Consider the following 13421-nt stretch of genomic DNA (forward strand, 5'->3'; position numbering starts at 1 on the left):
TGGCAGCGGTGGGATTCGAACCCACGCCATCGAAATGACTGGAGCCTAAATCCAGCGCCTTAGACCACTCGGCCACGCTACCTCCCGCTCGCTGGGCTCTCCATAGAGACTATATTAGTTGAATGACGCGGCAGTATGTGGTCTACTGATCCACCCCTGCGGATGTGCGCATGTCCGATACCGCCAGCCTTTCCCATTCTTCTCACGACAAACGCCGGTCTTCCCCCTGGGTCTCGGAGTGATAGTGCTCTCTAGATCCTCAGGAGTAACTATTATTACAACACAGGGTTACAAAGGAAAGAGGAGTTCCTTAACATTAAACGTAAGGTTCAATCCTCAGGTATGTGTGTGTTTTGTCTTCCTTGAACGTGGTATATACTGCCTGTGGCCACCTGGGGGCGGTGCAGCGTCGCCGCGCTTCCCGGCCGACCCTGGGTGCTCTCCATTCCGCAGGCTCCCAACCCCTATTTCCTGGCACCTCTGCGGTCCTGCATAGCCAGGTGGTCTGGCCCCCCCCCCCCCCCCCCAATGTAAGAACCACGTGTCCAGGGAGGAAAATCGCTGAAGGTTGTAGATTATTGGTCCTCCATCATCTCAGAGGGAGAAACACGCCCAGAGAAGCCAGTAACTCGTCTCAGCTGCCCAGGCAGAACTAGCTCTCTCCTAGGCAGGCTATTTCAGTGTGTTTTTTTTTTAAATGCCGTAAATACAGAGCAAATACAATAAACACACAGCAAACCTCTATTTCCCGCCACCAAGATGTGTTCACATTTTGTATATTTGCTTCAAATATTTTCTAATAAATCAAATGAACACTGTAGATGAGTCATGTCTCCTTTGACATCCCCAAGTTCTACGCCCCTTCCTCCTGCCCCAGGAGTTGCAATTCCTTTTAGTCCACTTATTTGCTAATTATACCTACACATAGGCTTATCCATTTCTGTGCCTATTTAAGGAAAATTACAAACAGACATCCAGTATAGTAAAGATAGGTAAGTGGGTGTAGCTGGCTGAATAATGCCCCCCTCCAAGATGTCCACATCCAAGTCCCCAGAACCTGTGACTATTACTTTAGGTGACAAAAGAGACTTTGCAGATATGATTAAATTAAGGATCTTGAGATGAGGAGATTATCCTGAATTTTCCAGGTAGGCCCAGTGTAATCACAAGGGTCCTTATGAGAGAGAGGCAGGAATTAGAGAATGAGGCGTGAAGGAAGACAGAAACAGAGGTCGAAATGGTGTAGCCACAAGTCAAGGAATGTGGGCAGCCTCTAGAAGCTGGAAAAGGTAAAGGATATGATTCTTCCCTAGAGCCCCTGTAAAGGAACACAAGGTGCCTGACAGCTTGATTTTAGGACTGCTAACCTCCAGAACTGTAAGGCAATTGTGTTGTTTTAAGCCACTAAATTTTTGGTGATCTGTTACAGCAGCAATAGGAAACCAATATAGTGGGTAAACCTACCCACTCTGAAATCACACAACTTGAGCCTTAACTAGCTGTGTGGCCTTAGGAAAGCTATCTCTCTGGTCCTTAAACACTCATCCTTATAATGGGGTGGCAATAATAGTACCCACCTCACAGAATTTGCTGTGAGAATTAAATTCATTCATTGTGCAAGTATTTGAACAGAAGCATTGATCACTGGGTGGCATTCCACATACATCTCCCCTACTCCTTGCCTCAAGCATGAGTCTCTCCCAGGATGATACTTGGCCCTGCTAGAATGCCAACACTAGAAGGGTAGGTGATGGTGTCTTGTTCACTCAATGCTATATCCACAGGACCTAGTACACTGTTGGCAGCAAGACTATTCCTTGAACCAGTGGTTTTGTATCTTGGTTAAAATCACACACTCTTACAATGTGGACTTATATGAAGTCTGAGGTAAATTTATTCTGTGGAGCTGCCCAGCAGGAAATGTTGCAGAAATTTAATCTGGACATGGCCAGGCTGTGGTCTGATCTTCAGGATGATCACCCACTGTGGCCACAAGAAGGATTCATATACATCTCCAGGTAATCCCCCACAGTGATTCAAAGCATTCTCCTTTAGTCAGACTATTTGCTAGCAATCACCCTACCCCTACCATCTCTCTCTCTCCCTTTCTCTCTTTGATAATTGAATTTGAATGAACATTGATTTTTCCCTGCTCAGCTTGAGCAGGCAGAAAAAGTCTTCTGGGAGAAGGGCAACTATTTTCAGAATTCTCAAAACCCTCATGGCAGAGGCTTCTGCAACAGAACCAAAGTCCAGTGGAGCAAGGGCATGAGCTAACTCACTGGTTCCCCCACTCCCCCAGTGTTTCCACATGCAACCCTGGTGCTGACTCAGCTTTTCGTGGTTTTTGCCTTTAAGGGTGAGGCTACCCAGCCACCAAAGGGTGGGGAGGCCACAGAAACAAAGCAACTGGGCTCTGTTTAGTTTTTGGGTTTTTTTTAAAGTGACATTTAAAAATAACTTTGTAAAAGTAATCCATGTACCTTATTGATATCTGAGCAAAGAAAAAGTACAAATAAGAAAATAAAATTACCTTTAATTTTCTTCACACAGTGAAACAATCAATGCTTTGGTAGAGGAAGGCATTTTTTGACATTTTAAATTTGAAATGTAATGTAATACATGCTCATTGTGAAATTTTTCAAATGTCTAGTGATATTTATGAAGTTAAAGGCAAATTCTCTTCCTCACTACAGCTCTCCTTCATAATCAAATCCAAAGTAACTATTGTGGAAAAAAATATTTTCCTATGCAGATATTTGGGCAAATGAAACTAGAGGCTCCAACAGGTCCCATTCTAATCCTGGTGTTTGCCTTGCACAAAGGGAGAAACACACTACCCAGATATGGAGGACAGTTCTATGACCTGAATGCTGTCCGACTCTCATGTTAGATCCAGCTAGATCCAGGGCAGAATAGAGACTGCTTCCCCTAGAGTCCCCTTGGAGGCTGCTTGGTAGACTCTTCCTCTGTGCCCCATATCATGCTGTCTTATGCTGGTTCCTGGAACAGGCCATTGTCTTTACCCAGGTGGGCATGTAAGGTGTTCTCCCTTATCTGGGGCAGGTCACACACCAGTACCCCCATCTATCCTGCCTTGCCCTATATAACTCCTTAGCGCCTGCCACATGGTACAGAGCATAGCCACATCATTTTGCTGTTGCCCAAGACACACCTCCTATGTAAGTCCTCTTAATAAACTCTTAGTGTAATGATGGAGTTGTCAGCCTCATTAGTCTCTTGGCCTAGGAAAATTTCTCATACCTAGAAAGCCCCAGGACCTTCGGATCCAAGGAGTAGTATGTAAATGCTACACATATGGGAAATTACGTGCTTCACCAGGTCAGGACAATGGCCTATGCCAGAAAGCAGGAGGCAGGGGAGGGGTGCTGATTTATGTCAGAATGAACATTGATTTCCATTAGATAAATCTCAAAGATGAGAGTTGTGGGAGGAAATCACCATTCTGCCCTGGGTCCAGTGCATGGGACAGACAGTGAACAGTCTCTCCTGTACCTCTGGACATTTTTTTCTTTTTTAAGTATATTTTATTGATTATAATATTACAGTTTCCCCAATTTTTCCTCCTTTATCCCCCCTCTGCCCTGTACCTCCCAACCCTCCAGCATTCCCCCTCCTTAGTTCATGTCCATGGGTTGTACATATAAGTTCTTTGAGTTCTCTGTTTCTTATACCATTTTTTATCTCTTCCTATCTATTTAATGCCTACTAATTATGCTTCTTCTTCCCTGTACCTTTTCCCCCCCTATTCTTCCCTTCCCCCTCCCCACTGAAATCTCTCCATGTGATGTCCATTTCTCTGATTCTGTTCCTGTTCTAGTTGTTTGCTTAGTTTTTGTTTTCATTATTTGTCTTTTCTTTTAGGGTCATTTGTTGATAGTTGTGAGTTTGCTGTCATTTTACTGTTCATGGGTTTGATTATCTTCTTTTTCTCACATAAGTCCCTTTAACATTTCATATAATAATGGCTTGGTGATGATCAACTCCTTTAACTTGACCTTATCCAGGAAGCACTTTATCTGCCCTTCCATTCTAAATGAAAGCTTTGCTGGATAGAGTAATCTTGGATGTAGATCCTTGCCTTTCATGACTTTGAATATTTCTTTCCAGCCCCTCCTTGCCTGCAAGGTTTCTTTTGAGAAATCAGCTGATAGGCTTATGGGCACTCCTTTGTAGGCAACTCTCTCCTTTCCTCTTGCTTTTAAGATTCTCTCTTTGTCTTTAATCTTGGGTAACTTGATGATGTGCCTTGGTGTGTTCCTCTTTGGGTCCAACTTCTTTGGGACTCTCTGGGCTTCCTGGACTTCCTGGAAATCTATTTCCTTCACCAGATTGGGCAAGTTTTCCTTCATTATTTGTTCAAATAAGTTTTCAGTTTCTTGCTATTGTTCTTCTCCTTCTGGCACCCCTATAATTCAGATATTGGAACGTTTCAGGTTGTCCCAGAGATTCCTCAGCCTCTCTTCACTTTTTTTGAATTCTTGTTTCCTCATTCTGTTCCAGTTGGATATTTATCTTCCCCTTTTGTTCCAAATTGTTGCTTTGAGTCCTGAATTCCTTCCTGTCACTGTTGGTTCCCTGAATTTTTTGCTTTATTTCATTTTGGGTATCTTTCATTTGTTTTTTCATTTTTCGACCAAGCTCATTGAGTTCTGTGAGCATTTTGATTACCAGGACTTTAAATTCTCCATCAGATAGGTTGGTTATCTCCTCATCGCTTAGCTCTCTTTCTGAAGCTATGCCCTGTTCTTTCATTTGGGCCACATTTCTTTGTCTTGGCATGCCTGTTATGCTGTAGGTGTTCATCAGGGCGGAGCATCCCTCCTTGTTGTGCTGCAGTGCTGCTGGTCTGGTTGTTCTGGTTGACTGTTTCTTTAGTTCCTTGGTTGTTGGAGCTCCATGCAGTTTGATTTTCTGGCACTTCTGGTTGTTTATTGATTTTAGATTGGTTGTTATCCTCCTTTTGGTTCTACAAGGAAGCAAAGGGTTTCTACCTACACCTTAGTCTTTGCCAGAATTCCTGTGTTTCCATGTCCTCTTCACAGGGGACAGGGCAGTAAGGAGAGGCAACAAAGCTGTTGCATAGGTACCAGTGCTCCAGAGAATGTTTTCTGGCCTGCATTTCCCCAAACAACCATTGGTATCTTAAAACAAAATCTTACACACACACCCCCACCACCATTGTGAAGGGGAAACCATCAAGATGGTGGTGACCTCGCCTCTCTAATCGATCTCTGGACATTTTATATAAATGAAATTATACAATATGTTGTCTTTTGTATATAGCTTCTTTCATTTAGCATAATGTTTTTAAGGTACATCTGTGTTGTAGCATGTATCAGTATTTCATTCCTTTTTATTACCAATATTCCATTATATGGATATACCACATTTTCATTATCCATTCATCAGTTGATGGACATTTGGATTGTGTCCACTTTTTGGCCATTGTCAATAATGCTGCTTTAAACACTCAGTTTTTGTGTGGAAATATGTTTTCATTTCTCTTGGGTATATACCTGTGACTGGAATTGCTGGAGCATGTAGCAGACCTATGTTTAATATTTTAAGGAACTGCCAAACCATTGCCCATATTCCACTCCTGCTTGAAGGGTATGAGGGTTCTAGTTTCCTCACATTCTTGTCAACACTTATTATCTGACTTTTTATTATAGCCATTCTAGTGGGTGTGATTTTGGTTTTCATTTTCTGGTGGTTAGTGTTGTTGAGTATCTTTTCATGTGCTTATTGGTCATTTTTTTTGTCTTCTTTGGAGAACTGTCCAAATGGTTTGCCCATTTTTATTTATTGAGTTGTAAGAGCTCTTTATATATTCTGGTTACATTCCCTAATCAGATATATGATTTTTGAATAGTTTCTCCCATTCTCTGAGTTGTCTTTTCACTTTCTTGATGATATCTTTTGCATCCTATGGGTTGAGTTCTGTGGATTACTCTGGGGATGGGAAAGGGGGGAAACCCAAATCCATGTGGGCAGGGAGAGGAATTTTTCTAGTACAGCTTGAAGAGGCGATGTTTGTGCATGTGAGAGAAGGAAGGGCAGGCCTCAGGACAGGGAAGCAAGGCTTGTAACTGGAGTATGCCAACAAAAAGGTCCCCCTTGAAAGGTTTATTTTTCCTCTTGGATACTGTAACATTGAGGAGACAGTGTGTTTTTCTCTTATATTTAATTCTCTTTTGTTACCCCCAAACTCTTCAATAAACAGCTTTGTATGATGGTTAAAGGAGGTGATTAAGGAAGGACCAAGCATAAACCAAGAATGATCTGATCCACACCTCCTTGCCGAGGCCACCCAGGGTACCTGTGCTCCTAAAGCTACTGGAAATCATGCCTATTCCTCCCTTCGGAGCTCAACTCAAATGTCGTTTATTCAGAGTAGCTTTCCTAACCAGGTTTGGCTTTATGATCCCTCATCACTGCCTGTGCTTTTCACTCATAGCACACTTCTCAGTTTATAATATTATGGAATAATGACTGTCTAAGATTTCATTTTCCCTTTCCCCCAACTTCTAGCACATACTTGGCACATAGTAGGAGCTTAATAAATATTTGCCGTAAGAATGAATGCCCAGAAACCCTGGGCTTCCATCCTACCAGCTCAGCAACTCTCTGGAAAAGAGATTCCTTTTTATATGGCTGCTATAAAAGACCCAGTTTAGTGTCTCATTGGCCTGGACTGGGTCACATGCTCATCTCAGAACCAATCAGTGGGGTAAAGGGATGAAATATGCTGATCGACCAGGTCTGGTCATGGGTCCACCCTTGAAGCCAGGGAAGTGGGGAGGGCTATTTCCATAAACTGAGAATAGGGGTGTGGACTAGTTCCTTGAAGACAAATGAAGATGCTTGTGCAAAGAAGGGGACACTTGCTGGGCAGACAAAAATTACAGAGGTTCAGACAAGTTGCGTACAGCCATAGAGCTGTAAGTTGTTCAGTATGTTTACATTTTGGGGTTTTGTTTGGTTTCACTTTGGGCTTGGACAGACTAACTCATACTCTTTGTTTCTGCCTGACTTTTCTATGGTCAGAATTACAGGTGCAATTCTGTCTTTTTCCGAAAACCGGAGGAGTTTTCTTGAGGTGACTGAAGGAGTCAACATGTCAAACAAAAATATCTTCTAGATCTTACATTTTTCAAAACTTATAACACAGAGATCAAAGGATAAAACACTCAATGATGGTTTTCAGGAACATTTTTTTTCCCATTCCTCCCACCACTTCCTAAGATGATGCCTGTATAATTGACCGCTACGCTATACCTCATAAACTTGAACCTACTTCCTACAAAGAGCATAGCAACTGGCTAGGACTTGAAGGACTTTGCTCTCCCAAAGGAATTTGAATTTTTAGGGACCTCACAACTAGAGTCTACGCTTAAGGACAGGACAGTGGAGGGGCCAGTATACACCCAGACCTGGGTCAAATCCTGGCTCTGCCACTTACTGTGTAACCTTGGGAAAGTCACTTAACCTGCCTTGGTCTCCCTGTGTATGAAGTGGGGACAATAAGAGGGATGTGATGAAAATTAAAAGAGATAATTGCCCATGAATAAATTACCACAGTGCCTGGCACAGACTGAATGCTCTGTAAATATCAACTCTTACTGCATCCCCCAAAAAGCATGTCAGAGCAGGCATTGCAAATGACAGGTGACCCTTGACCAGAGAAATGTGTTCACAACCTAGTGATGAAGAGGACAATGAGCAATAGATACATTTCTTAACTCTTGTTAAGAAAAATGTAAATACAATTGACTATAACATGGTTAAGATCCATGTAGAGCTTCCCTGGCCCAGTGGCTCAGCTGGTTGGAGTGTCATTCTCATGTACTAAAATGGTTGAGGGTTTGATCCCCAGTCACGGTGCATACAGGAGGCAACTGATAGATATTTCTCTCTCACATTGATATTTCTCTCTCTCTTGCCCCCCACCTCCACCCCTCCCCTTCTCTCTCTCCTTTCCTCTCTAAAATCAATAAACAACATATCAGGTGAGAATTTTTTTAAAAGCCACATATAGCTTTTGACTTCCCCCAAAATTTAAGTTGTTCCTCAGTATCTACAGTTCCAAGACCCCCACTGACACCAAAATCCACAGATGCTCAAGTCCCCTATGTAAAATGGTATGGCTCAGTGCATACAAATGTCTCTCCACATCCACAAATTTCCAACCACAGCTCAAAAATAGTTCAGGTTCAAACCTGTGTTAAAGGTCAACTGTATATCCACATGCATACCCAAATGTCTGTGTCCCTCTGTCTCTGGTCTGCTGCATTGGTGGTCTCTGTGTTTGCCTGGAGCTTACCTTCACAAAGCACTTCCTCTTGTTCCATAGGAGAATTTGGTTATACAGCATTCCAGCCCAAGGAGGCTTTGACTAAAACTCTGTAGAGCATAGGGAGTGTGGTTGGCAAACTATTTAAATGTCCCCCACTAGACGTTGCTGTACTGCAGTGATTTTTCAACCTTTTTCTTTTCATGGCACACATAATACTAAAATTCTGTAGCACATCAAAAAAAATATTTTTTGCTGATCTGACCAAAAAAAGGTGTATATTTGATTGATTTGCAAGTAATAATAATAATAATAATAATAATAATAATAATAGTAATCACCTACCCTTTTATCTTCAAAGTGACTTTTCAAAAAATCAGATGCCTATATTCGTATATAAGAGTTTCTGGTACCAAGAATTAACTAGACACATAATTAACCTTATCATGTCCATGACCAGTAAAATGCAAATCTATTATATGGCCTATATATTTATGGTTCAAGACAGGGCATTCCCACCAGAGAGCTGTGGTGGCTGCTGTCATTTTTTTATTTGACAATCTAAGGGAAAAGAGGTCAGTGCCCCTGACTAAATAGTCAGATATGGCCTGTTTTAAAAATTCTTGCAGCACACTGGTTGAAAATTGCTGCTCTACTGGAAGCCTTTCCCTTTCTCCCTCCTCCCTCTCACCTGTGCGATCCTTCAAATTCCTCTCCCCTTTTACAGTACAGAGTAACACAGCCCTGAAGTGTACATGTGCTCTGCCACGTGGAGCCACCTTAGAAATCTTTTGGGCAAAGCTATCTCTATAAGCTCAGTTTTATGATATGTAAAACAGAGCTAATAAAACCTACCTCAGGGCTGGTGTGACAATGAAATGAAATAAATTGCTCAATAAATATCCCCATTATTATTATTATAAGATTTGTGAAATTTGTAAAAGTTCACTAGAAAACTATCTGGAAGGATATAATATCAAAATGCTCACAGTAGTTACCATTAGCTGTATTTCCTTTTCTTCTTGATAGCTTTCCATGTTTATCCATTCATTCCACAGGCATTTATTGTATTATACCAGGCCTGTGCTAAGAGGTTAGGAATACAGGAAATGTCCTAGACAGGTAAGGAACATCTAGAGGGGATATTAATCAAATAATGGCACAAATAATTGCAGCTGTTATAAGTGACTAAGTGTCCACAAAGTGGAAATCAGAAAAAAAAACCCAAGCAATTTCTTATACTAAAAATATTCTAAGGTTATGTATAGAAATTTCTACAAACACTGAGATGCAGGGGTGTCCAACCTTCTGGCGTTTGTGTGAGACACTGGAAGAAGAGTTGTCTTGGGCCACACATTAAATACATTGCCAAAAAAAATCCAATAATGTTTTAAGTAAATTTACAATTTGGTGTTAGGCTGCAGGTTGGACATCCCTGCAAGATGGGATTACTAATGATTTTGGGAAGGACTTGAATACAGGAAGTAGGTAGGCAACAGACAGTGAATGGGAAGGTCACGAGGCTGGTTCTTCTAGAATTAGCCGCTGGAAGGGCAGCCCTACCCCCCACCCCCGCCCCCGCCTCCTCTCAGCTTGATCTGAAGGTGGCAAGTTTGATCTGAAGGTGGCACATTCAGTAGGCTGATGAGCCAAGAACTCAATGCCAGTTTTCTCCCTGAAGCTTGGGAGACATGCGCATTAGTTGCTGGCGCACTGACTGCCGAGGAGCGGCTGCGACGTAGTGCAGCGCCAACGCCTGCCTCGCTACAACCCCGCCCCAGCCAGAACTCTGCTATTCCCAGACCAGTGCCCCCAAGGCCTGCTCCGTAACTCCTCCAGCTAGGTGGATTGTCCCCTGCGTTTGTGCTCCTGACACACTCCCCAATGCCCTGGATTCTTCCAGCATCTCTGTGAGCTCCTCGTGCCCCAGGATCATTTCAGAGGTTCCCGTGCCCAGGGATCGCCCCATCCGCTCAGAGCGGCCCTCTCTGCCTCCCCGGAGCGCCGGCCTTCGTGCCCGGTTCTCTGCTTCCCGGCTCTCTCAGGGGCCTGCCCGCCCTACACCCTGGAGCACCGGGCTACAAGCCTCTGCCACCTCCTCTGGATTCTTGCGGCCCTGATTAGCGGCCACTTCTCCAGTCCGCCTGAGGGAGGTAGGTGCAGCAGCGGTCGGTTGGGCAGATGGGTGCCGGCTTGGGCGCTGCAGGAGTGTGTGCCCCGGTGCAGCCGGCACCCGGAGCCCGCAGGGTCTGGGGCTTGGAAGTGGGGCCCAAGCGTCCCCCCAAAAAAGAGTGTTGGAGGTGTTTCTGTCCTAGTTAAAATCTCGGGCTCAGTGTTGGCTTCTGTAAAACGGGCGAGTTGCTCAGGTTAACAGCGTTGTCTATTGGGAAAACACTTGGCACTCGAGCAGCTGTGAGAGGCTTGGGGCCTTCTCCCGGAGCACCTCAAAGCCCGTAGAGGACTGGGACAACATTGCTGTTCTGTCCCTGCAGGGCCCGGAGCTACATGCCCGACCCCAGCCCTAAACGAGAGGCCAGAACTCGGGGAGCTTGGAGGACTGTGTAGAGTTGCCTTTGCTGCATTGTTGGCTGCGGAAGTCGAGTGTTGGCAGGCTTGGCTGGCGGGTGAGCCAATGGGCCGGGCATAAATATGCGAGTGGAGGCAACGGGGGCTGGACCTCCCTGGTAAGTCCTGGCCTAGTTTGGTCTACGCCCCTACCGTGACAGGAGCTTGCCTGGGATGGGAGCCTGACTTCTGGGGCCTTGGGCGCTGGTGGCCTTAGGGCCACTCAGCCAGGAAGTGGAGTAACCCAGTGCACTCCTGATATTACATAGGAGGAAACCAAGGTCCTGGTGGTCTAACAGCAGACTCTAATTAGCAAGATGGACAAAGTAAAGAAGAGAATACAGAGCAAGCAAGTGGAACCTGATCATGCCTGATGTGGTGTGTGTGTGGGGCGGGGCAGGGGGGTGTTGCAGGGTAGGGTTGGTGGAGAAGACTTTCTGGAAGAGGTGATGTATCAACTGAGTTGGAAAGGATGCCTGTCAGTGGAAGACGGTAGGGGTTTAGAGATAGAGGTATGCAGGTGTCCTTCTCTATAGCCTCCACAGCACCTGGCATTCATTCTTGTGTTCATGTATGAATTTAACAAATACAGTAAAATTTCTTGATGATATGAATACAGGTGTAACATGGTTAGGATTGCCATCCCCCATTCCTCTCAGTCCCCTTCTCAAAGGGGATGAGTAGGCTGAGGTCCCAAGTTCTTATCCTCAGGAAGTGGGGGAGGCAGGAAGTCAGTCCTGCTAATCATCGAAATGATCTCTATATATGTATAATCAATTGTATGCAGTCTATATGATTTATCATTTTTTTCTTTTGTGCTGTGTGTGCTGGGACAGTACCTTTTGGCTGATTAAGAATAAATCACTGATTTGATTTTTAAACATTTTGAGTGTATTATCTGGCAGAGACAGCTATTGGTCACCAGCACCTATGTTTTTTTTCCTGGGGTGTCACTCAGATGAATTTCCCAAGCTCCCTTACAGTTAGGTGGGCCATTGTTACTGAGTTTGGCTGATGGCATGTGAGCAGAAATAGTGTGTGCCCCTTTCAAACCTGGACCCTAAAAACCTGCCCCACTGTCCCCTTTCACCAGCTGAGTTGAGAGGACTCTCTGGGCCTGTAGGAGGACAGAGTCACCAGTTTGGGGGATCCAGGGCCCCTGAGTGACTATGGACAGAGCATCTACTTTCTGTCCCCATCCCATTGCTTTGGGGCTATCTGCTGAAGGGAAGGGATCCAGTAAGCTCTTTGCAAGGTCTAGGGGTGTGAGTGGGGCTTGTTGGTTGTGGCCTTCCCCTTGGGATGTTCTGGCTGAGCTGTTCCACTGGGAAAGGGTGTTATGCCTATTTTTTTCTGACACTGGTCTGATTGATTCCCCAAAGAAGTTTTGCATTTTTAGTAGGATTGTGTCTGGTTGCCAGGACACTCAGAGGAGTATGGAAGGAGGCGGAAGGTCAACAGCAAACTTGGATTTGCTCCAGCTCATTCTCAAGGATTCATTCTTTCTGATTCAATCATGAAGCTGAAGCAGAAAAAATTGATGATCAGGACTACATTCAGAGTAATAGCAGCTGGTGAACTGATTAAAAAACAAGACTTTTTGTGTTGGGCAGATCAGTTACACTGACCAAGAAGCTGCAGACTGTTACCTCTGTGAACTGAGAATTTTCTAGCAGTCAAGATGATATCATAGGTAAACACAGCTCACCTCCTTGCACAAACATATCAAAGTTACAACTAAAATATAGAACAACCATCACTCAAAATTGCCAGAAATCGAGTTGAGTGGAAGTCTGACAACTACAGAATTGAAGAAACCACATCCATCCAAACTGGTGGGGTGGGGGCATGAAGACACGGAATGGGCTAGTCCCATATCCACATGTGGTGGATTAAAATTCAGGAGGGATATCTTGGGAGTGAGGATTCCCAGCCCCATACCAGGACCACCCCCCGCTCCCCCTCCCCCCCACAAAGGGTGCCAGTGCCAGGAAGATAAGTCCCCATAACTTCTGTCTGCAGAAATCAGCAGGGATTGAGTCAGTGGAAGAAACTTCTGGAGTCTCAGGAATTCCTATTAAAAGAGCCCACATACAGACTTACTCAGACTTACTCCATCTGAGCTCTAGCACTAGGATTGCAGCTTGAAAGGAAGCAGTGGCATACAGGAAGGAACTGAAGTGTCTGGCATCAAGGCAAGAGATGGGGAACAGCTTTCTCCCAGACAGAAAGGTGGGCAGAGGCAATTTTCCCTTTTCTGAACTCTTCCCTCACAGAGCCATAGAGCCAGCAGGGGTTGCCATATCTGAGATTCCATCAACCTGGCCAACACTGTTTACCCCACCCAGTAGATCCCCTGAGGCTCCATCCCACCCAACTTATGGGTCTATGCAGTCTATTAACAGTGGCTTGTCCATATGAATGGCTGGTCTTGGCTCAGGTTTCACAACTTCCTAAATCCTCTCAAACAAGCTACAGCCAGTCTCAGTTAGAACCCCAGCCCTCATACCTCTTACTAAGAGGTACTGGCCCCAGGCCT

General features: G+C 44.5%; 1 protein-coding gene and 1 non-coding gene across 6 annotated transcripts in view; one reads left to right on the forward strand and one right to left on the reverse strand.

Annotated features, from left to right (window-relative positions):
• On the reverse strand, window positions 1-82 carry TRNAL-UAG. The gene has a single exon. It is a non-coding gene; the product is annotated as a tRNA-Leu (tRNA).
• A 9945-nt stretch (window positions 83-10027) lies between these two features.
• The window catches only part of EEF2K (eukaryotic elongation factor 2 kinase), a 73435-nt gene continuing 70041 nt past the window's right edge, over window positions 10028-13421 (forward strand). For 2 of the 5 annotated variants that reach the window (XM_045848981.1, XM_045848984.1), the window contains exons 1-2: window positions 10029-10470; window positions 10810-11001. In XM_045848981.1, the coding sequence (XP_045704937.1) occupies window positions 10967-11001 (35 nt within the window). In that variant the 5' untranslated portion in view covers window positions 10029-10470; window positions 10810-10966. Of the gene's footprint in view, window positions 10471-10809; window positions 11002-13421 lie in introns of all 5 variants that reach the window. The other 3 variants (XM_045848985.1, XM_045848980.1, XM_045848982.1) reach the window with 3 other exon arrangements.

Source organism: Phyllostomus hastatus, unplaced genomic scaffold (assembly GCF_019186645.2).
Source record: "Phyllostomus hastatus isolate PE091 unplaced genomic scaffold, TTU_PhHast_1.1 phas_contig_64, whole genome shotgun sequence".
NCBI classification, from domain to species: domain Eukaryota; kingdom Metazoa; phylum Chordata; class Mammalia; order Chiroptera; family Phyllostomidae; genus Phyllostomus; species Phyllostomus hastatus.